Here is a 23,542-nt window from a genome sequence, read left to right as displayed (position 1 = left end):
TTATACTTGTCATTTTTGTATTCCTTACCTATTGTTTTCCCAGGATAGTATGGATCTGGTCATATTTGTTCCTCCTTTTTTTACCATTGTATCTTGTTACTTTACATTGGTTATTAAAACTTAATTTTAAGAGAACATTTTATTTTTATTTTTCCTTGTAGCTTTTGAATTTTGTATTTTCCAAGCTTGTATGGCCAATTTTCTGATATTATTTCACCGGCCAACACAGGTCGAGCCCAGAAAAGGGATTTTGACAAAGGAAAAACTATTTCTGGGGGAAGACCTGAGTCGCCCGGTGAACCCATCCCTCTCTTTTCCTGGTCCCCACCCTTTAGCCGGCCCAAGCTTGGATGCGTAATCCAGGAATGAAGCCTTCGGGCGGGAGTTGTAGTAGTAGCAAGCGGAAAGTAGACATACTGTAGTCCTTGTAACGGTACCTACCTAGAGAGGGGTTTTGAAGGGAATCTTCTAATTGGCAGAAGACCTGTGGTAGTGGCTTCCACTCGCCCCTGTGTTTATACCGACATCCTATGGGTGAGCGAGCTGAAGGTAGTAACTTCAGCATTCCTTTTAGCTTTTTCTCTGGTATATTTAGCATCTATTTATACCTAGAAATGTGTGCTACAGGAGCATTTCACCGGGTGACACAGGTCTTCCCCCAGAAATAGATTTTTCCTTTGTCAACACCCCTTTTGTAGGAAGAGAGGAGAGAGAGAGAGAGAGAGAGAGAGAGAGAGAGAGAGAGAGCAATCTCATTACTATTTTCTGAGTTGCCTGAGGATATCCTTTTTTATGATTTCAGAACTAATAAAAATGTTGACCATGTAAAGCTTTAACAAACTTGTAAAATGAGTGAGAGGATGATGCACTTTAAAGTCCTGCCCTTAGTTTCCAATTATTCCATTTATCATTTTTATTGCCAGGTTCAATGAGTCTTTAGTTTGTTTACTGAAAGAGGGCAGTTATCCATAACATTATTCCTTACCATTCTTATTGCATTATTGTTATTTAAACTTTTGCCTATATTTATTATGAGTATAATACGTACATATTTCATTCTGGATGGACTCTCATCTTTCTGAGGAGCCCTACCAAGGGAGGAACATTATGCTATTTCTTAACAGCTAACCTAGGAGATTCATCTGAATATTATTTTACACTTATTGCTTTCATGGATGTCAGTTAGTTTAGACTGGACTCAGCAATATGCCCAAGGTTTGACCAAAGTTCCCCTCATTCAACCATGTCATAACCAATTCTAAGGAACCTTACCTAGTAATACAGACTAAAAAAGGGAAAAGGAAAACTGAAATTTAATACAAGGGCTAGCCTTCATCTATGTGTTTTGAACTGATCTTGAGGATATGGTTGAATTTACCAGGATAAAAAAAACAACTTCCTTCACCTAGTTCTTCCATGCACCACACATGCCATCCACAGCTTCAACAACGTGGTTGCCTATTAATGGGGCATAAAAAAAGCTGTGAGTGAGGGATCCAGCATTGAAATACTAATGGTTTCAATATTCAAACAGGAAGTAAATGTCTTGTGCAATCTACTACAGCTGTCATTACCTAACTAAGTAAAACTAAATAACATAGACAAGTCTGCAATAATATATACACCTGAATTATCAATCTTAATGTATACAAGAGTATACAGAAAAATATTTTGAAAGACCTATAAGCTGTACAAAATGCTCATGAAAGTTAATATAGAAAAGATTACATTTTTAGATTAATAACAAGGTTAACAATGATAATCATGATAAGACCTCTACTAATATCTTATCATCACCATAAAGTGGTGGTCTACCGATTATCTTATCACCACTATAAAGTGGCGTAAGTTCTCATACCACACGCAATCTAGTTTTATACACTTAGTGAACAGAACAGTAACTCCAATTAAGAATATTTACAGTACTGGTATTGTGTAATATAAGCTCTATACCCAATCACTTTATGCTTTATATCAAGGTTTCATAAATAAAAAAATTGAAAATATAAAATGAAAATACAGCTCTCCCAAAAAATGACCTTCCTCAAAAATATCCTACCCCTGTTACTTCTGCTAACTCTGAATTCAGTTTCATCCATAAACACATCTGTGGAAAATAACCAAAGACTGTTATGCAAAAGTGATACTACAGATAATGAAGAAATAATGACACAATGCTCATGCTTTCTCAACAATGATGTAAGTATACTGTAGTCCAGTGGTCAACTTATGGTATATCAAATTATTTGGTTTATACTCAATTCTTACATTTGAATATAAAACAATCCTCACATTATGTAATTTTTACATTTGAAGATAATATAATGTCCATATTCACTTAATTCTTACAATTGAATATAAAATAATACCCATACTCTTGAATTCTTGCATCTAAAGATCTAATAATGTCCATAATCATGTAAGAAAAACTAATGTTTATATTATTGTAATTCTTATTTGAAGTTACAATAATGCCCAAATTCATACCATTCTAGCTTAAGATAAAATAAGGCCAATATTCATATAAGCCTTACATTTGCTGAAATTGTGCAAATATGGCTAACTATAAAGGATACTAGTACTAACTCAAGTGGTTACAATTTCTGGCTACTTGAACCAGGTACTTTCTGTGTCTCTTTCCAGGCAAAACAGGGAAATTTTGCAAGTCTAAAATTTTTACTTTTTGAAAAGTATTTTTATGATTTACATGTTACTACCACACTTAAAACTTAAATATTCTATAACTTGTCAAGTGTAATCTTTCATTCCTTATCAATATTTTCATTTTCCTCTAATTCTCTCTTACTGTATATTATGACATTAAAAAACACAACGAAATCCATTAAGAACCAAGAGATTAGCAGCCCATATCTATCAAAGAAGTGCTATAATTACTGTATTAGAAAAGAATTTTGTTGGTATCAATAGCATTAAGAATATACTCAAGCTACTAAATTGTTAGTCCCCTTACTGCATTATAAATTCAGCCCAAGATGAACAATTTTCAGGTGCATATATACTAAAATTGAATAACTTGATTCTAATAAAAAGGAGAAACTTATTAATGAAAGAAAATCTCACAACTAGTTCACTGTAATAGAATTATCAAAGTATAAAAAGCTCAGTTTGTAGTTACAGGCTCTAGCACATTTTCTACAAACCATACAAATAAAGATGAGCAACTGAGTCCTGTTTTTTAAAGACTTTGTTCCTCATAAATAATAAAAGTTCATTAATCATTAGCTACCTTACCATGTTGAGAGAAGCCTATCTAGCAATGCTTTCTGATCATATGGTTACAATATTAACTTTATCACAAAGGTAAAGTAAAACAGTTTCTTATTGATAATTACTTTGTAGGGTACAATTTCAAAAATGCTAGACAATATTTACATGGGAAAGGGCTAAAACCACCATAATATTGTAAATCCAATGCAAAATTTACCTAAAATTTAAATGAAAGTAATTTCTCAAGATACATAAAATGCATGGGAAATAAAGAAAAGTTCATGGCAGTCTGAAGAAATTGTACACTAATTACCTATTGAGGTCCCTTCGGAGTTCCCTTACCTTAAGTAACATACATGGTTAAAACCTCTGAATTAGATTTATAGTACTATCTGCTTAAGTAAACAGTATCTGAAAGAGTATCAGGGCAATTTCTTTATCCCAAGAGGCAAACTGATTAAAAAAAAAAAAACAGTTTCTAACAGGGTAATTTGTTTAGGCCATCATTAATTTTCAGCAATTTTTAAAAATCTTAGTGGCACCACTATCTCTCTTGCAGACCATAATACTTCAGGATACATCTATCAGATATAAGAATGAAACTGTCTACTTGGAAAATTCAACTACACACTGGAGACTGAGTGACTGTGCTGTAGTTCATCTTAGTGGCCCAACTCTTCTTTCGCTGAGCAACTTACACACACTGCAACTTCACAACATTAAGGAACTACATATTGCTAATACATTTTTGGCACAGTACAGTGCTAAATTGCAGTAAGTTATTACGTACATGTATTGAACTTAACAGATTTGTACATCTCTTCAGATTCATTCTGCTGGCAAATAAATGTAGTCTATTCTGGGGTGCCATACATATTTACTTTACAAGAAGTCACACAAATCAGAAAAATAGTGTTACATCTTAAAAGTTGTACAATTTTTGCCAAAAATAAGTACGTACTATACGGTAATCTCTCTCATATCCAGATTAATACAGCCAAGGCCCAGCTGGACAATGGAAATTTCTGGATATGATAAATAAACCCGGCAGATGAAAACTGGCAACTTTGTGCCCCCACCCATGTCAATACCAAATAACCTAATATACACTATGCATATATGAATACATTATATATGAATGGTTAAGAAAAAGCCACTTTATACAACAAATTTAAATGAGTAGTTGCAGAACAGGTGCTTTCAACCAACACTAAAGTCCTCATCAGCTGTACAGAGTAAAAATAAAAAATTTTGTATATGAGATTTACCCAGTAATTATATAGATATAGCTTCCAATGTTCAGCAGCCTAATTCAAATTTCGTGGGTAGCGCTTCGATTGTTCAGTGTAGACATAACAGTGCCATCCCCCAACGGCAATACTAGGAACAACTTGGCAAAGCACTTCATTCTGTTTCCTGCCGTGCTTGAGTAAACATCGGAGTGCTTACAGCAGCTTGTTCTTATTTTCCAGTTATATCACCGGATTTCGGTACTAGTTACACAACCACCGGAATGCATTCGTAGCCTTTGAGCAGGATGAGTCTTGTCCTTTGTTTGTTTTATTCAGATTGTCATCAAGCCAGATATTTGTATTCTCTGGCAATAGTCCTTGAATGTAACTCCATTCAATTAGGCCTAATACTTTTACATATAAGTTTTATGTTGTGTCATTAATATGATGTAGGATTTTTTGGAAACACTGCTGCAGTTACATGTGAGAAGGATTGTCTACACCTGGGCAGTAGTCAGTCAGTTGTTGTGGAGGTAGGGTGTTGTGGCCCGGGGCTCTGTGGTTGAGAGTTTGTGGCAAGGGACCTTTCCCTCTTTCCCTTTATTTTCCTTGTTGGTTGGTGAGTTGGATCTTGAAGGTCATCCAGTATGCAGTCTGAGGGAGCTTGCAAAGTGAGTTGAGCAGTCTGAGGGAGCTTGCTAGGTGAGTTTAACTACAAGCTATCTAGGCCTATTCCAAGAAAGTATGGTGTCTAAAATTACAATGGACATGATTAAGCTGCTCACCAGTGAAGGAAATGTTGCATCATGGTTGAAGAAGGTAACCTTAATGGCTAAGCTACAGATCATATAAGACTTAGCCAGTTTTATTCCATTGTATCTGGAGGGTGATATTCTGGCACTTTATTTGGAGATGAGTGATGAAGACCAAGAAAATGCAGCGAAAATTCAGGAAAAACTGAAAGTAGCATTTACTGATAATGCATTCTCTGCTTTTGGAAAACTGCTTCAGATGAAGTGGACCGGAGAACCAGCTGATGTGTATGCCAATGATATTAGGAGGTTGGCCAGTTTAGCTAAGTCTGATAAGGTTGGTTTAGAAAATATGGTGAAACTAACTTTTGTCAATGGTTTCCCATATAATATTAGTGTTGCTTTATAGTAAGTGCCAAATGTGGTGATGATGGCAATGAGTGAATTGCTCAATCATGCTAGGATTTTGTCATCTAAACAGCAAGGTGGTGTGGTAGCTGTGACTGTTAGGAATAATGGAGATGGAGGTGGTGGTGGGATACCTGAGAATAAGGTTGGTTAATGGTGTTGATGTGGTGTTAAGAGTTGATGTCATTATGTCATAATGACCCAAGGCAAGGTATGTTTTGGTGCCTTTGGTGTTGCTTCAGTTAGTAAAGAAATTGAGCATAGCCTTAGTGGTGAGAGTGATGACGGTTGTCCAACAATTGTTACTGAAGACCCAGACTTTCATGCAGTATTTGATGGACAGAAATGGACAGTCAGGTGGTTTTGGATAAACAATGAACCTGTGACATTGACAAATAAAATAAGTTATAATAAAAAGCATGAGGGCTGGAAGAAGGAAGAATTTGAGAAGGAAGTGGACAGGTGGATTGCTGAAGGAATTTTAGTTATGTGGAAAGAGGAAGTTAAAGAAGGTATCATTCCTCTAATGGCAGTGGAACAGCCAACAAAAAATAAGGTGAGACCAGTGCTTGGTTTTTGGGAACTTAATGTGAACATCAAGTGTCACACTGGTGATGATGTGATTGACATATGCATTGAGACACTATGTGAATGGCGACAGACAGGTGAGAGTGTGTCTGTTGTGGATTTGAAGTCAGCCTACCTACAGTTGAGCACTGATGGAAAATTGTGGCCATATCAACTACTGAACTATAAGGGCCAGACATTTTGGGACTTGGGTTGAACTCGGCACCCCGGAATATGTCTAAGATAAGGAAGACTGTATTGAGTAAGACAAATCAATAGCTCCTGCTGATGAGGTAATTAGACACTTAAATACACTTGGGTTGATAACAAAGTCCCCTGAGTCACTCGATAGGAGCTGCTTTAGGATTGCAACTACTAAGAGTTGGAGGACAGTTGATGTTTCACAAAGGTAATAAGGTGCCTGAAGTTGCGATATGCTTACAACGAGGGAATTGTTTTTAGTTTGTGGTACATTAGCGGGCCATTATCCCATAGCTGGTCAAGATTTGCATGCAGCTACATTAAGAGAAGAGCCTCAGGAGCATGTTGGGAGGATCCTGTCGGTAAACAGTCCATGTTGATGATTAAAGAAGTAATTGAGAAGAGTAAAGTTAGACGATCCTGTGAGAGGAAATTGGTGTGTGCCAGGTGTTTAGTATGGTGTTGTGTGGTGCAATGCCAGCAAAATTGCTATGGGTGTAGTTTTAGAGATAAATGGCAAGGTTGCTGAGGATGCTTCTTAGCTTAGAAAAAAGGATGATTTCAACCACATCAATGTTGCCAAACTAGAAGCTGTTTTGAAAGGGGTAACTGTGGCCATTAAATGGGGCCTAGAGTCAGCAGAGCTGAGGACTGACTCTGCAACTGTGGGAGCATGGTTGAAATCTATAACAAGTGCTGAGAACCATGTTCACACAAAGGGAGCTGCAGAGATGATGAATACTGTGGTTCAGATAGTGCCTATAGAGAAGAATAAAGCTGATATTCTGACGAGAATCAAGAAGAGTTCATTGGCAACCAATGAAGTCGAGCATACACATCTCTGTGCAGGTGCTATAGTTGATCTAACAGTTGCACAATAAACACCATATGGGAATTGACAGGACACTACATTTAGCCAAAAAGTTGGACCCTGAAGTTTCCACAGAATACGGGAAGAAGGTAGTTCAGTGTTGTGGGAGTTATCAGTCCATTGATCCTGCTCCAGTGGTGCACAAAGGAGCTGAATTAAGTGTTGAAAGACACTGGCAGTGCCTGGCTATTGATGTTACTCATTAGACACATACCCTATTTATCAGTGGTTGACTGTGGTCCAGGTCGTTTTGCAATATGGAGGAAGTTTAAATGAGAGGATGCTCAAGAAATATCTGCTGAGTTGAATAATACCTTTTTGGAAAGAGGGCCAGTTGTTGAACTATTACTGGATAATAGTACAGCATTTAGGTCAGTGTGTTTAGAAGATATGTTGTCCTGTTGGAACACTGTTAGGGTGTTTCGGTTTTGGGCTGCTTATTGACCGGGAGGAAATGGAATAGTTGAAAGGGCACCATAGGACCATCAAGGCTATTGCAGAGAGGGGAGGAATTAGTCCTATTGAAGCAGTATTCTGTTACAATAGCACAACAAGGTCCGGACAGAATGAATCATCTGTTCCACAGCATGCAGTGTACAGATATGAGTGGAGATACCCTTCAGAGTCCCCAAAGGAGTAGATAAAAGCCAAGACACGCCCCTTACAATTAAACTAGGAGAGGAGGTGTGGGTGAAGCCCCCGGACGTCCATTGTACTACTCAATGGCATATAGGGATGGTTACTCATGTGAACTCCTTGAATAACATTTCCGTGGATGGAATGCCGAGGCATGTGTTGGATGTGCGACCAATTGTAGTTCCAGCTTCCCTATCTGATGGCTCTAGCAAAATGTCAAGTGATGATTCAGTCTCAGAAGAATCAGTGAAACACAAGTGAGTTGTCAAAGTGAAACAGGAGAATCAGTGTCCACAGAGGAATAGAAGACCACCTGTATGGATGGCTAATTATGTCTCTGATCAAGTTGTGTGCGTGTGTGTGTGTGTGTGTGTGTGCTGACCTTAAGATCATGTGGCCATGTTGTGTCATTAATATGTAGTTTTTTGGAAACACTGCTGCAGTTTCATGTGAATGGGATTGTCTACACCTGGGCAGTAGTGGGATTGTCTACACCTGGGCAGTAGTCAGTCAGTTGTTGTGGAGGTAGGGTGTTGTGCCCCAGGGCTCTGTGGTTGAGAGTTTGTGGCAAGGGACCTTTCCCTCTTTCCCTTTATTTTTCTTGTTGGTTGGTGAGCTGGATCTTGAAGGCCATCCTTTACGTAGTCTGAGGGAGCTTGCATAGTGAGTTGAGCAGTCTGAGGGAGCTTACAAGGTGAGTTTAACTACATTTTACTTACCAGGATTATGCTATGTGCAAGTCGTCGGTTAATAATTACCTAAAGTAATCATGATTTTACGTAATTTCTTTAGGCTTTTGTTTAGATTTTGCTTATGGGCCATTGGTCATTAGCCTGACACTGGTAAATAATTACCTTAAAATCATTCTCAAATGTTATTCCTTATTGTATCTTAGAAATTTTGCATTTATTTATTTACCGGGATTAGGCTACGTGCAAGTTGCTGGTTTATAATTATCTTTCCCTTAGGTTATACCTTACTTTTGGAATTTTGTTTACCAGCCATAGGCTAGTCACATGCCGCCAGTAAATATAGTTACCTTAAAGTAATTTATGAATGTTGAGACATTCCTTTAGACCAAACAGTTGCATTGGGCCGATATGTTTTTTGTTTTGTTTACCGTGCTTGCAACACTCATCACTTCCGTTTGCAAAGACTGAAAGTGTAGAGGTTGAAAGTATTAAGGAGAAAATGACGTTAATGTTTGTCTAAGGGAGGCTTTGGGAGAAAGTTTACATGGCCTCGGCGTACGGAGGTATTTCCTGGCGTCAGGCAATTGTGAATGTTTCACCTTTAAGCTGATAGCATCGAGCTCACTAGGCGCACTGAAGCACAGGCGACCACTCAAGTCATTTAGACTTGAGCACAGGCCACTCAAATCAATTAGCAGGGCACGTAATCTGTTACTGATTGTGATTACTTTCATTCCTGATCATTTATATAATGATTTCTTTGTGATAATCAGTTATTCATAAATTTTCTTCAAAATTAGAGTCAAATTTGTTTTAAGACTTGATATGAAAATGTTTGGTGATATAAACATGTATGTATGTACGTACGTATGTATGTATGTATATATATATATATATATATATATATATATATATATATATATACACACATAAATGTTTATATCACCAAACATTTTCATATTAAATCTCAAAGCAAATTTGACTCTAAATATATATTATATATATATATATATATATATATATATATATATACACACTACTATATATACATACATATATAATATAGGTATATATATATGTATATACACACATAACATACATACATACAATACATTACCATATATACACACATATATATAACATACATATATATATAATATTATATACACATACATACATACACACATACACATATACTATACATCAGATATACAATATACATATACATATATATATATATATATATAATATATATATATATATATATATATCGAGCTACAATGTCCTTTAATATCTAATTCGCAATACATACCTCAAAATTAATATATTTTCATATATGCTTAACCGAAGGGGAATTTTTTCTCGATATAGACTTGCCTGGACTGGGGCGCGAACCCCCGAGCCTTTCAAATCCAGGAACGTCAGTGAAGCTTTACCTACTACACCACCGCCTCTTGCGGTGGTGTAGTAGATAAAGCTTCACTGACGTTCCTGGATTTGAAAGGCTCCGTGGGTTTGCGCCCCGGTCCAGGCAAGTCTATTATCGAGAAAAAATTCCCCTTTGGTTAAGCATATATGAAAATATATTAATTCCGAGGTAGAGCGAATTAGATATTAAAGGACATTGTAGCTCGATATATGTATATGAATCACGGAAATGTGATACGACTTATATACATACATACATATATATATAATATATATATATATATATATATATATATATATATATATATGTAAGGATTGGCCCATCGTTTTACGTTGGTCAGTCAAGTAAAAATTTATGTGTACGTATTAAGCAGCATATGTATTCAGTTAGAACAGCCCAGACTTCAAATGCACTGTTTATCCATCTGAGTGAAAAATCTCATTGTATTAATTGGGGTGATACCTCTGTAATTGCTAGATCTAATGATTGTTTCAAGAAATTTACTGGAATCGGCAATTATACAAATCACTAATAAAAACAACCTAAGTCTTAGTCCGGGAATGTACCATTTGGACCCATATATTTGTAAGATGTTTATGAAGGACCTTAAAATAAATGAACTACTAATAAATTAGTCCCACATGTATATAGTTATTATTTCTCTCTCTCTCTCTCTCTCTCTCTCTCTCTCTCTCGTTCGATACTCTCTCTCCCTCTTTCTCTTGCTCGATGTATATATATTTATATTTTCTTTTGTCTTTTCATTAATAATAATTTTTTGGGAAAATTTGTGTAAATTTCATGATATTAAGTTGTATATGCTTCCTTGTTTTTTCAAAATGTACTGTTTTCTGGAAGAATAACCTGTTTACCGCATGTGTACCCTCCAAGGTGTGGCTACCCTCAGGCATTTCCTCGTTTCTGTTAGAGTGAAATCACCCTTATTGCTAATCTTGTAGTGTCAGTTTGGATATTAAGCCTTCTTTTGACTATGTTGTCCTCTAAAATCAGTTTGCTTTAGCAAAGGGTCTGAACAGGACCGAAAGTACTCGGCTCTCTCACTTTTCCTTTTTTCCTTCGTGGCAAAACCTTTATATATATATATATATATATATATATATATATATATATATATATATATATGAATATTATTATGTATGTATGTATGTATGTATGTATGTATGTTGTATGTATGTAGGTATGTATGTATGTATATCTATATATATATATATATATATATATATATATGATATATAATATATGTATGAATGTTATTTATGTATGGATTGTTATGTATGTATGTATGTATGTATATATAGATATATATATTATTATATATATATATATATATATATATATATATATATATAGATGTTGAAATGTATGTATTATTGTATGTATGTATGTATGTAGTATGTTATGTATGTATTTATGTATGTATGTATATAATCTTATATATACAGTGGACCCCACCGTATTCGCGTTCTCCAGATTCGCGGACTCACACATTCGCGGATTTCTCTGGGGAACGTTTCCCTGCATTATTCGCGGAAAATTCGCAGTATTTTTCTATGATAAATATCCACAAATTCCTGGTTTTTTTATGAATTTTATCATAAAATGCACTTTTTGTGATAAAACTATTAAAAAAAAACCAAGTATGATAATATTTTTAGTGGTTTTTCATAGGGGTTCCAAACATTCGCGGGTTCTAACTATTCACGTCACGGGGGGGGGGGGTCTGGTACGCATCCCCCGCGAATACAGGGGGACCACTGTATATATATATATATATATATATATATATATATATATATATATATATATATATATATAAGTAGTACCTCGAGATACAAAAGGCTCAACTTACGAAAAATCCAAGTTACGAAAGCAAAGACGAAAAATTTTACTGCTCTACATACGAAAAGTTTTAAAGGTTTCTAAAAGTCCGAGATTCGCCCCATAACAATTTTGAAACTCGCGCCGCAAGCCGCCATCTTAGTTATGGTAGACTCGCCACCATCCTCCTGCTCTCCCATTGGTTCCTGATGCTAGCCAAGCCATGAGATCCTTCTCTCTGATTGGACAGCATCCCTCCCATCATGCATCTTCTATACATGCGTACTACGTCTTGGCGTGCTTTAGCTCCGCCACTTCGCACCCGAAACTTTACCGTACGCATTCGGCATTCGTTCGCTCCAACGATTTCGTTTAGTAACGTAAATTCGTTAGTGATTTCGTTGCAGTACGTACATATTATCGTGTTGTGCTACTTTATCGTGTTGTGAGAACGTAACTTAATTACGTACAGTACATAGAGTCATGGGTCCCAAGAAAGTTGCTGAAGTTCACAGAAAGAAGAGAATGCTTTCTATGGAGACAAAAATGGAGATAATAAAAAAGTATGAAGCTGGCTTGCGGTTGAGTGTGATCGCTAAGCAATACGGCCAAAATCCGTCGACGATAGGCACCATCCTTAAGCAGAAGGAAGCCATCAAAGCAACTACACCTTCCAAGGGCGTCACTATTTTGTCCAACAAGAGGAGCCATGTGCATAATGAAATGGAAAGGCTGCTTCTTGTATGGATTGAGGACAAAGAAATCGATGGCGATACGATAACCGAGACGGCAATCTGCCAGAAGGCCAGCGCTATTTTCGGCGATTTGATTGCCCAAGCCAAAGACGACGGCGGAGAGGGGACATCAACGGCAACCCAAGAGTTCAAGGCTTCTCATGGGTGGTTCGAAAAATTCCGTAAACAGACTGGCATCCATTCGGTGGTGAAGAAATTGAAATTACGTAAACTATAAAAAAGTAAAACGAAATGTAAAAATCAAAAAAAGACAAAATAAATTTTATTTTAAGTTTTTTGTAAAGTTAAGTGTTACAGTTTTGTTAATGTGTTTTGTAAAGTTTAGTTTGTTTTTTGACATTTTTTTATGTGTTTCGTAAAGTTAAGTGTACGTATCTGCCGTTTGTCCTCCTCCTCCTCCTCTGCCGCCACTTTCGGAGATAGCCTCCCTCGAAAGGTAAGCTTCGACATTTTACGTTACAGTAATAATATTTCTTGTACACTAATATACACTTTATTTACAGGTTTGGATTTTTATTCTTAATTTAGGTATTGAATGGTCCAAATTGTTGTAGTATTTCATTGTTTATAGGTCAATTTAGCTTTATTATGAAATTTAATGGGGTGTTTTTGGAGGGCTTGGAACGGATTAGCCATTTTACATGTAAAATGTATTCCTAGATACGAAAAACTCATTATATGAAGGCCTCCTCGGAACGGATTAATTTCGTATCTCGAGGTACTACTGTATATATATATATATATAGTATCTATACTATAGTATATAACTATATATATATATATATATATATATAATATATATAGATAGTATATCTATAAATATATATATACAGGCTATATATACACAGGCAGTCCCCGGTTAACGATGGGGGTTCCGTTCTTGAGACGCGTTATAAGCCGAAAATCATCGTAAGCTGGAACATCGTCAAAAATCCTAAGAAAACCTTACTTTTAATGCTTTGGGTGCATTGAAAACTATGGAAACTGCATTCTTATTGCATTTTTCATCCAAAAAAAACTTTAAATATTGATTATTTTGCATTTTTTGTTGCATATTTCATCTGCCAGATCAGCATTTGTAGGCGTCGTAACTCTGGAGCATGTGTCGTAACCCTGGAACATGTGTCGTAACCATGGAAATAATTTCTGATGAATATAATTGAAAAGCATCGTAACCTTTGAACATTGTAAGCCGAGACCGTCGTAACCTGGGGACTGCCTGTGCAGTGGTCCCCCCGTATTCGCGGACTCACACATTCGCGGATTTTTCTTTGGAACCTATCTAGAAATTATTCGTGGACGGACTCGCCCATTTGCGGAATTTTCCGACGAAAATAATCACTAATTAGTGTATTTTGATGTTTATTTTCATGACTAAATACATTTTTATGATACAAAAATAATTTACTAATTTTCAAATATTAATTTTGATTAATACTGTATTAGTTAGTTTAATAAGTTTAAATGATATCACATAAAAATAATAATTCTCTCTCTCTCTCGCTCTCTCTCTCTACTACAAAGATGTATGTTTTTTTTTTTTTGTATGATAAATAAATGATTTACTATTTTCAAATATTAATATTAATTTATACAGCAATATCAATTCATTAAAGACAATACCATAGTGAATTAGTAAGATTTTAGCTTATAAATTAAAAAAATTATGGAAGAATGAAGGAAATTCGTCTTCTTTCTCTAACTCCAGGTACTAAAACTGTCATACGTATCAAGTTAAGTGACAGGAGGGGGAAGGAGCTGTTGTGCTGTTACCATCAAGTGCTCATGAAATTTCCCCCCCCCCCCCTCTCTCTCTCTCTCTCTCTCTCTCTCTCTCTCTCTCTCTCTCTCTCTCTCTCTCTCTCATTTACTGATGTAATTACAAAATTCATATTATGTGATAGTATTTTAAGAAATACAATACTAATCTATCAATGTCACTTTTAATTAAGGCTAACTCTCTCTCTCTCTCTCTCTCTCTTTTGCCACACAAAATAATAATGTGTCATAGTGGTAACTCCCTCCCTCTCTTTCACTGGAAGTGTTATAAGTATTTTTTGAGAGAACAGAGAGATAAACACACTCTCTCTCTCTCTCTCTCTCTCTCTCTCTCTCTCTATCCTCTCTCTCTCTCTCTCTTACCGAGATGAAAGAATTTTTATGGTACTAGTAAAATGTTTATTGATAATTTCAGTTTATAATAATAATAATAATAATAATAATAATAATAATAATAATAATAATAATAATAAAACTGTAATTACAAAATTCATAATGGTAGTATTTTAAAGAGATGAAAATTACCTTTCCATTTCACTTGTAAGGATAACTCTTCTTTCTTACTGAGATGAAAGAATTTTTATGGTAAATGCACGTGTTTATTTTATTTTCAAATAATAATATTAATAATAATAGAGTAGTAATAATATGATAATTAATTTCAAATGAAAATTCTTCCCTTTGTCTTTTTCTGTATCAATTTCCCTACCTCATAACTCCAGTGACGCTCGGAGCTGGGAAAGTAACAATGCCATACAATGGTCAACGAATTTAATGGTTTTATGTAATCACTCTCTCTCTCTCTCTCTCTTACTGAGATGAGATAATTTTCATGGACATTTATGTAATAAGTTTATCATTAATATTTTCCAAAAATACTATAACTGTAAGTACAAAATTCATATCTGAGTATTTTAAATACAATAATCATTCTATTTCTATCTTTTAAATACTGTAAGGACAACTCTCTCTCTCTCTCTCTCTCTCTCTCTCTCTCTCTCTCTCTCTCTCTCTCTCTCTCTCTCTCTCCACAAGATACTTGTCATACATTTGGTGTTTCTATTTCTTCCTTTTATCTCTCTCGCTCTCAGCAAAAGAATTGATAGACACACAAATATAATTGCACAGTCCTCTCTTTCTCTCTTCTCTGGAGAAATATATGTATTTATGGGAGGGGAAAAAAGTTGCCTGCAGACGCTCATTTCATTCTATTGAAACCGTAAGGAGTTATTCTCTCTCTCTCTCTCTAGAATAATTGAAAAATTGGATGATATATGTAGAAATCACAAGGACTGGACTATTCTCCTATCTGGTGACTTCAACTTTCCTTTCGTAGAATGGAAAGAACGAATAGGAGATTGTGGTTGTACTTATACATATAAAAAAGAGAGTAATAGTAGTGCAGAAGATAAGAGGCAATTTGAAAAGCTATTAGATATGCTACTAGAATACAACATTCAACAAATAAATCACCTGCCAACAAGAAAGGAAAATACTTTAGACCTAGTATTTGTGAACGAGATGAATTATGTTAAAGAAATAATAGTTTATAATGCGAGTATTTCAGACCATAATGTCATAGAATTAACAGTTCATTCCAAAGCAAGTGAAAATAGAGATAAGCAAGAAATGAAAAAGTGGGAAGGATATGGAAAATACAACTTCTACAGTAAAAATATAAAATGGTCAGAAATTAATGAAGAATTAAACAAAGATTGGGATAACATTTTCGTAAGTGATGACATAAGGGTAAATACGGAGATATTATATAAAATATTGGAGATAATAGTGGAAAAATATATACCGAAGAAGAAAAGTAAACATCATTCATGCATACCAAGAGACAGAAGGATCTTGTTCCAGAAAATCAGAAAGTGGAAAAAAGGTCTTGCAAAAGAAAAAAATGCATGGAAAGTTATAGAACTAAAAAGTAAGATAGAAAATGCAGAACAAAAGATTATACAATCAAAAGAAAATGAAAAACGGGACTTGGAAGAAAAAACCCTATTAAATATCAAGCAAAACCCCAAACTATTATACTCATATGCGAAGAAGATGAATAAAAGAAGAATAGAAATAGGCCCTCTGAGAATTGAAGGGAGATTAACGAATGAAAAAAAGGAAATTTGCAACATACTGGCAGAACGATATAAGAGAGAATTCACCCCTAGAATAGATAATGAAGATAATGATATAGAAGTAAGGAATGAAAATAGTGAATATTTAGCTGACATAGATATTAATGAAGCTGATATTGTGCAGGCTATTAATGAAATTAAAAATGGAGCTGCTGCAGGGCCTGATGGAATTCCTGCTATTTTGTTAAAGAAAGTAGTTCATTCTATCGCAAAGCCACTTGCAATATTATTAAGACAAAGTGTAGATACAGGCAAGATATATGATGAGCACAAATTAGCATATATTACCCCTACTTTCAAAAGTGGATCAAGACTAGAGGCAAGTAATTATAGGCCTGTGAGTCTAACATCACATATTATGAAAGTGTATGAAAGGGTAATGAAAAAAAATATTATGAAACATTTTAAAAAAAAATAATTTGTTTAATAAAGGGACAACATGGTTTCGTACCCGGAAAAAGTACACAAACCCAACTGTTAGTCCACCGTGAAAACATATTCAAAAATATGAAAAGCGGAAATGAAACAGATGTGGTTTATTTAGACTTTGCAAAAGCTTTTGATAAAGTAGACCATAATATATTGGCGAAGAAAATTAGAAAACACAATATCGTGGATAAAGTAGGAAGATGGTTAAAAGAATTTTTACACAACAGAAAACAGATAGTTATTGCAAACGACGAGAAATCGGATGAAGCCAAGGTAATATCCGGTGTGCCGCAAGGTACGGTGTTAGCTGCAATACTGTTTGTTATTATGATTGAAGACATAGACAATAATGTTAAGGATTCGGTAGTGAGTAGTTTCGCAGATGACACAAGAATAAGTAGAGAAATTACTTGTGATGAAGATAGGAACGCTCTACAAAGAGACCTTAACAAAGTATATGATTGGGCAGAGGTAAATAGGATGGTATTTAACTCTGATAAATTTGAATCAATAAATTATGGAGACAGAGAAAGAAAGCTATATGCATATAAGGGACCTAATAATGAGACCATCACAAATAAGGAAGCAGTTAAAGACCTTGGTGTGATGATGAATAGGAACATGTTATGCAATGATCAAATAGCAACTCTGTTGGCAAAATGTAAAGCAAAAATGGGAATGTTGTTACGGCACTTCAAAACAAGAAAAGCTGAACACATGATTATGCTTTATAAAACATATGTTCGTAGTCCACTTGAATATTGCAATATGATATGGTACCCACACTATCAAAAGGATATTGCACAAATAGAGAGTGTACAAAGGTCCTTTACAGCTAGAATAGAAGAAGTTAAGGACCTAGACTACTGGGAAAGACTACAATTCTTAAAATTATATAGTCTAGAAAGGAGAAGAGAACGCTACATGATAATTCAGGCATGGAAACAGATAGAAGGAATAGCAGAAAATATCATGGAACTAAAAATATCAGAAAGAGCAAGCAGAGGTAGATTAATAGTGCCCAAAACTATACCAGGAAAAATAAGAAAGCAACAGGACATTAATCCACTACGCACCAGCATCGATAATGCAGCGTCTATTCAATGCGTTGCCAGCTCATCTGAGGAATATATCAGGAGTGAGCGTAGATGTGTTTAAGAATAAGCTCGACAAATATCTAAACTGCATCCCAGACCATCCAAGATTGGAAGATGCAAAATATACCGGAAGATGTACTAGCAACTCTCTGGTAGACATTAGAGGTGCCTCACACTGAGGGACCTGGGGCAACCCGAACAAGATGTAAGGTCTGTAAGGTAAGGTCTCTCTCCTCTCTCTCTCTCCTCTCTCCTCTCTCTCTCCTCTCTCTCTCTCTCTCTCTCTCTGTGCTATTGGCTGTTTATATATTTCTAATGGTAAAATGTTTAAGATGACTTTAAAATGATATTAATAATACCAATTCAATGGTATATTTGATGTAGGATAATACTTCAAGTAGACATTTGGTATTTGTGATTTCACATACAATTGCTTCCTTTGTAAAAAGAAAATGGATGTCTCAAATAGTAACAGTATGAAAGAAAATGTGCATGACTGAATACTTATGGGGGGACTGAATTATTTTCACATACGTAACTAAGTCATGCAGTACGTACATAGTATGTATTTTATTGTATAAACCATAAAAATGTAAGATTTACTTTTTAAAACCAGTATTAATAATATTTTCAAAGATTAATATGAACCCATAATAGGATATTTTATGTATACCATAAAATGTAAGATTTACTTTAAAAAAAGTATATAATATTTCAAAGATTAATATGAAAACCATAATAGGATATTTTTAGTATTATTTGATGAAGGATGGTCTTTTTAGGGATACTTTGGTGTTTGCATGTTCAGGATAGGAGTTTATGAGCATTTTTTGAGGGGGGTTCCAACCATTCGCGGATTCTAACTATTCGCGGGGGGGTCTGGTACGCATCCCCCCCGAATACGGGGGACCACTGTATATACATATGTGTGTGTGTGTGTGTGTAGGCAGTCCCCCAGTTATCAGACGACTTTGTTATCGGTATTTGTCTAGAGGTGATAACTGGATTTTCAGTCGCCCTTATCGGCACTGGTCCCCAGATATCGCCGTCCATCCCCCCCTTTAACTGCAACCAGGGACTAGCCCTATTATTGCTGATTTCGGTTATAACCACACCATTAGGAATGGAATACTGCGCCCCCCCCCCCCAACACACAATAACCAGGGATGTCTGTGTATGTATACTTATATACAGACAGTCCAAGGTTATTGGTGGACTCGGTTAATGGCGATCCGGTTTTATGGTGCTTGTCTAGTGCCATAAAGTCAGCAGTTTATGGCGCCATAACGGGCCAAGTTTTGGTTATTGGCACCAATAGGTGCCAGTAATAGAGTTATGGCAACATAGTATACCTAACAGAGGTGTCATGAGCAGGTTATCGGCACCATTAACCGAAACTCGGACCCCATACACGCCATAAATTGCTGTTTATTGGTAAATAGCGGATTTCTCTTGACACACACACACATATATATATATATATATATATATATATATATATATATATATATATGTATATATATATATATATGTATATGTATATGTATGTGTATGTGTGTGATATATATAAATATATATAATATATATATATATTATATATATATAATATATATATATATATATATATATATATATAGATATATATTTTATTATATAATATATATATAATATTATAATATATATATATATTATATATTATATATATATATATATATATATATTATATATATAGTATTAATATATATATAAATATATATACACACACACGTGTGTATTAACTATATAGTATATAAACACATAGTAATTCCTATTTTATTTTTCAGGATACTTGAAATATACAATTCCTCCCTGGTTAATTCTGCTAGTTCAATCAACATTCATGCTCACAACTTCAAGAAAATAACTCTCGACAATATGTATTTGAGAGGGACATTTAACCTTCTGATTAATACAGAAGAAAATAAAACGTTAGACCTTATAACAATTCAACATAATCAAATAAGTGAGCTTGGAGAAATAAATATTTCATCTCGTCAAGTAAGTAGTACTTCAAAGATATTGCCCAATCTTCAATTTATAAAGCAGTTCTTCACAACATACATGTTTAAATTACTGTATTATCATAAGAATATCAAAATCTATTACTTACTATTATTGTTACAATACCATGACTTTACTCATCCAAACATTCATGTACTTAAAGCTCTCATAACATTGTTTGTCCTTGCAGGTTCATGAGTTTCTCCTAGAAAACAACAACATCGGCAGTATTATGACAGGTGCCATCTTACACAACTCTGATACTACAACAATCTATGGTAATACCTTTGGGAATATGAGTCTCCTATCTTTGGACGTCTCTACAAGAAATTTTACTTTGAAAGGAAATACTATCAAGGAGTTTAGACAATCTGCCATTCGAATTTATGATGCATCATTCATTGAGATCAGTGAAAATGTGTTCTCTCATATAGGAGAGAACAGTTTTATTGACCTGAGGACAGTATTAAACAATGGTTCATTCTCTTTCACCTACAACCATTTTTATACTTATGAATCAGGCAGTTTACAATTTTATCATACAATTTATAATAAGGATCTCACTATAAACCATAATGCAATACATGTTCCAGTCTGTGACTGCAAGGCTTTACAATCAATCGAAAACATGACAGAAGCTCATAATAAATCTATGATGGATTTCAAACAACAAAGATATATGACATATGAGCTGCTACAAGAATCTTCAGCATGTGTTAACAATGATGGGGTTGAGAACAGTATGATGATTTTATGTATAGAAGCAGAATCAAACATCTCATGGGTTTCTTTAATTGCAGGCATCACAGGGTTGATTATAATGATCAGTTTCATTATCTTTCTTATGCAAAGGAAACAAAACTGTATCAAGAAACTTCCAACTAAAAACAAGGTTTCAGTTCCATATGACTATTCAGTAAATTTTGGATATTTGGATGACAGTGAAAATGAAGAATATGTTAGAAAGTAATGAACGGAACAAAGATAACCTCCAACAAAATGAACCTGCGGTAAAAAATACTCAAAATGATTCACAAAATTATTTTCAGCTTACATTAAAGACATTAATGTGTAAAAAGGAACATAACCTTTAAAAAAAACATAGCAACTGACAGAAAATCAATAACAATCTTGGCCAATCTGTAAGTACTTGATTTATGATTGCATATCAAAGTACATACTATAATTAAAAACCTGAACTACATGTTTGTACAACTATACAACCTTAGGTCATATTTAGTGCCTGGCTTATGACTGAATAACAAGGGACATCCTATAATCAAAAACCTGAACTACATATTTGTACAGCCTTGGGTAGAAAATTTTTTAAGACCTGATGAAAAACTTTGTACCAAACTTGAATACAATACCATGATTTCAAGCAAAGTTTTCAAGAAAAATGGCAAAACTTTATGCGACTTTGAACTTGACAAAATGATATGTGGTCAAAATTCTTGTAACCTGATAGTGTTACAACCTACCGAATGTGATAAAAAATAGCCAGGATGCTACCGCAGTCATCAGGTAAGGAGAAATTCTGGGAACATGCAGAGGCAAAGTGATTACCAAAAGTTTTGCAAGGTCTTAAAAGACTCTTAAAGGGTGATGTAAACAAATAAAACACATGCGTATATAGTTTCTGGTTTTACAAGAAATAACCGGTGTTTTGGCTTTTTTTAAATCTGATATATTGTAGTCTTTCTAAACTTAATTGGACTAAGAACTAGAGTGCTCACAACTACAGATATGTATGCATTCTGAGCCCTAGTTACTATAAATCACCCATCATTTGCTTGCATTTTGAACCCAATCTATCATAAATCACCTATCGTACATTTTCCAAGTTTGAATATTGGGTTAATTAACTAATGCTAAAACTGAGTTTTATGTAACTGTTCAGCAGCTGACCAGTACTGTATTAAGATGCAGAAAACAAACATTTAAAAAGCTGTATTTTTCAGGCAAAACATATTTTGATTAACATTATTAAAATATCACCCATATTCAATAATTCCAGAATATAAGGGCAAATGAGTAATACTTTAATGTTATATAACTTTCATACATCTCAAAAGTTCCTCACACTGTACTCAGGATTATTTATCGTAAGCTTTCTATTAGTATTGCTTCAGTAGTCATAATTTATTTCTTATTCATATTATATTCTATGTCAATATAACATTGCTGCTGCCTATCTCTCAATTGACAAAAGTACTAAGGCTATTTAATTACCAATATAGATTAGGTTATCCATATACTGTACCTCTATGTATATAATACAGAAAAATTTATAAATAAAAATAGGACTTACTGTTGGTATGTTTTGAATTATACATTCCTCCCCTAACATTCCATTCCATTATGCGAAGAGGCACAAACAAATTTATGTATTCACATACAAAGTCCGTAGGGCTGTGCTCTATTACAAATTACATACACAAATGTTCTGAAAATTATGATACTGTATATACAATCCCAGCCATCTGAAATGCATTGTTTCATGGAAATATTCTTGATTCACCTCATAATGAAATAGTATACGTATGTGTGATTACGAAACATACTTTTACATGGCCTCAAGACTAGACACTTAGCAATTTAGGTCTGTGAGAGAGACGTCTGGAAAGGGGGAACATAGAATCAGGACAGGGTAATAAGAGTGGAAATATCTGGGCAGACATGAGAGAAATATGTGTGGGAGAAGCAGAGGGACTGGTGGGAAGAACCAGTGGATAGGGAGTGTCGAGAGGAGAAAAGTGGTGGTGGAATAGAGGTGGAAGAACCAATTAAAAGAAAATCAAAAGGATATAAGGACAGGAAAGTAAGGCATGCACAGGGTGCAGAAGAAAGGTATAGAGAAGAGGAAAGAGATGCGAGGAGGAGGGTAGGTATGGCTATGAGAAGGGTGGCAGAGCAGTTGAATGAAAGACTAGGAACAAGGGAAGGGGAAAAGAATATCTATAAGATTTCAAACTTGGGGAAAAGGCAGAGACAGGATGTGGGTAGATTGGGTGTCATCGAGGAATGATGGAAATATATTGTATAGGGAGGAAGAATTAAGAAGAGATGGCAAGAGTATTTTGAACAACTGTTAAATACTGAAAATGAGAGAGAGGAGATGGGGGAAGCACAGAGGGTGGGGGGACCAGTGAGGGAGATACAGGATACAGAAGTGAAGAGAGCATTAAGGTAAATCACCAGGTCCATTGGAGTTCTTAATTGAAATACTCTAATTACTAGGAACAGAGGGGGAGAAATGAATGCTGCATTTATTAAAAGCTGTATGTGAAGAGGAAGAAATGCCAAGGGATTGGGAGGAGAGTCTAATGATGGTGTACACACACACACACACACACACACACACACATATATATATATATATATTTATATATATATCTTTATATATATATATATATAGTGGTCCCCCCGTATTCGCGGGGGATGTGTAC

At 34.9% G+C, this 23,542-nt stretch overlaps 2 protein-coding genes across 11 annotated transcripts in view; one reads left to right on the top strand and one right to left on the bottom strand.

The window, feature by feature from the left end:
- LOC135211019 (ATP-binding cassette sub-family C member 5-like) overlaps nucleotides 1–23,542 on the bottom strand; it is an 818,851-nt gene that overhangs the window by 235,574 nt on the left and 559,735 nt on the right. The window lies entirely within an intron of this gene.
- On the top strand, nucleotides 1,855–22,404 carry LOC135211022 (uncharacterized). The gene is made up of 4 exons (XM_064244051.1): nucleotides 1,855–2,199; nucleotides 3,788–4,002; nucleotides 19,877–20,090; nucleotides 20,284–22,404. The coding sequence occupies exons 1-4, from the start codon at nucleotides 2,011–2,013 to the stop codon at nucleotides 21,061–21,063; spliced, it is 1,398 nt and encodes a 465-aa protein (XP_064100121.1). The 5' UTR covers nucleotides 1,855–2,010; the 3' UTR covers nucleotides 21,064–22,404.

Source organism: Macrobrachium nipponense, chromosome 4, assembly GCF_015104395.2.
Source record: "Macrobrachium nipponense isolate FS-2020 chromosome 4, ASM1510439v2, whole genome shotgun sequence".
Classification (NCBI taxonomy): Eukaryota; Metazoa; Arthropoda; class Malacostraca; order Decapoda; family Palaemonidae; genus Macrobrachium; species Macrobrachium nipponense.
Note: the sequence above shows the minus strand (reverse complement) of the source record. Positions and strands in the feature narration are given on the sequence as shown.

Excerpts from the sequence above, each read along its gene's own strand:
- LOC135211022 (XM_064244051.1), top strand. The coding sequence starts at position 2,011 with ATGAAAATACAGCTCTCCCAAAAAATGACCTTCCTCAAAAATATCCTA. Across the intron at positions 2,200-3,787 it reads CATGCTTTCTCAACAATGAT|ACCATAATACTTCAGGATAC; the intron begins GTAAGTATACTG and ends TCTCTCTTGCAG. Across the intron at positions 4,003-19,876 it reads CAGTACAGTGCTAAATTGCA|GATACTTGAAATATACAATT; the intron begins GTAAGTTATTAC and ends TTTATTTTTCAG.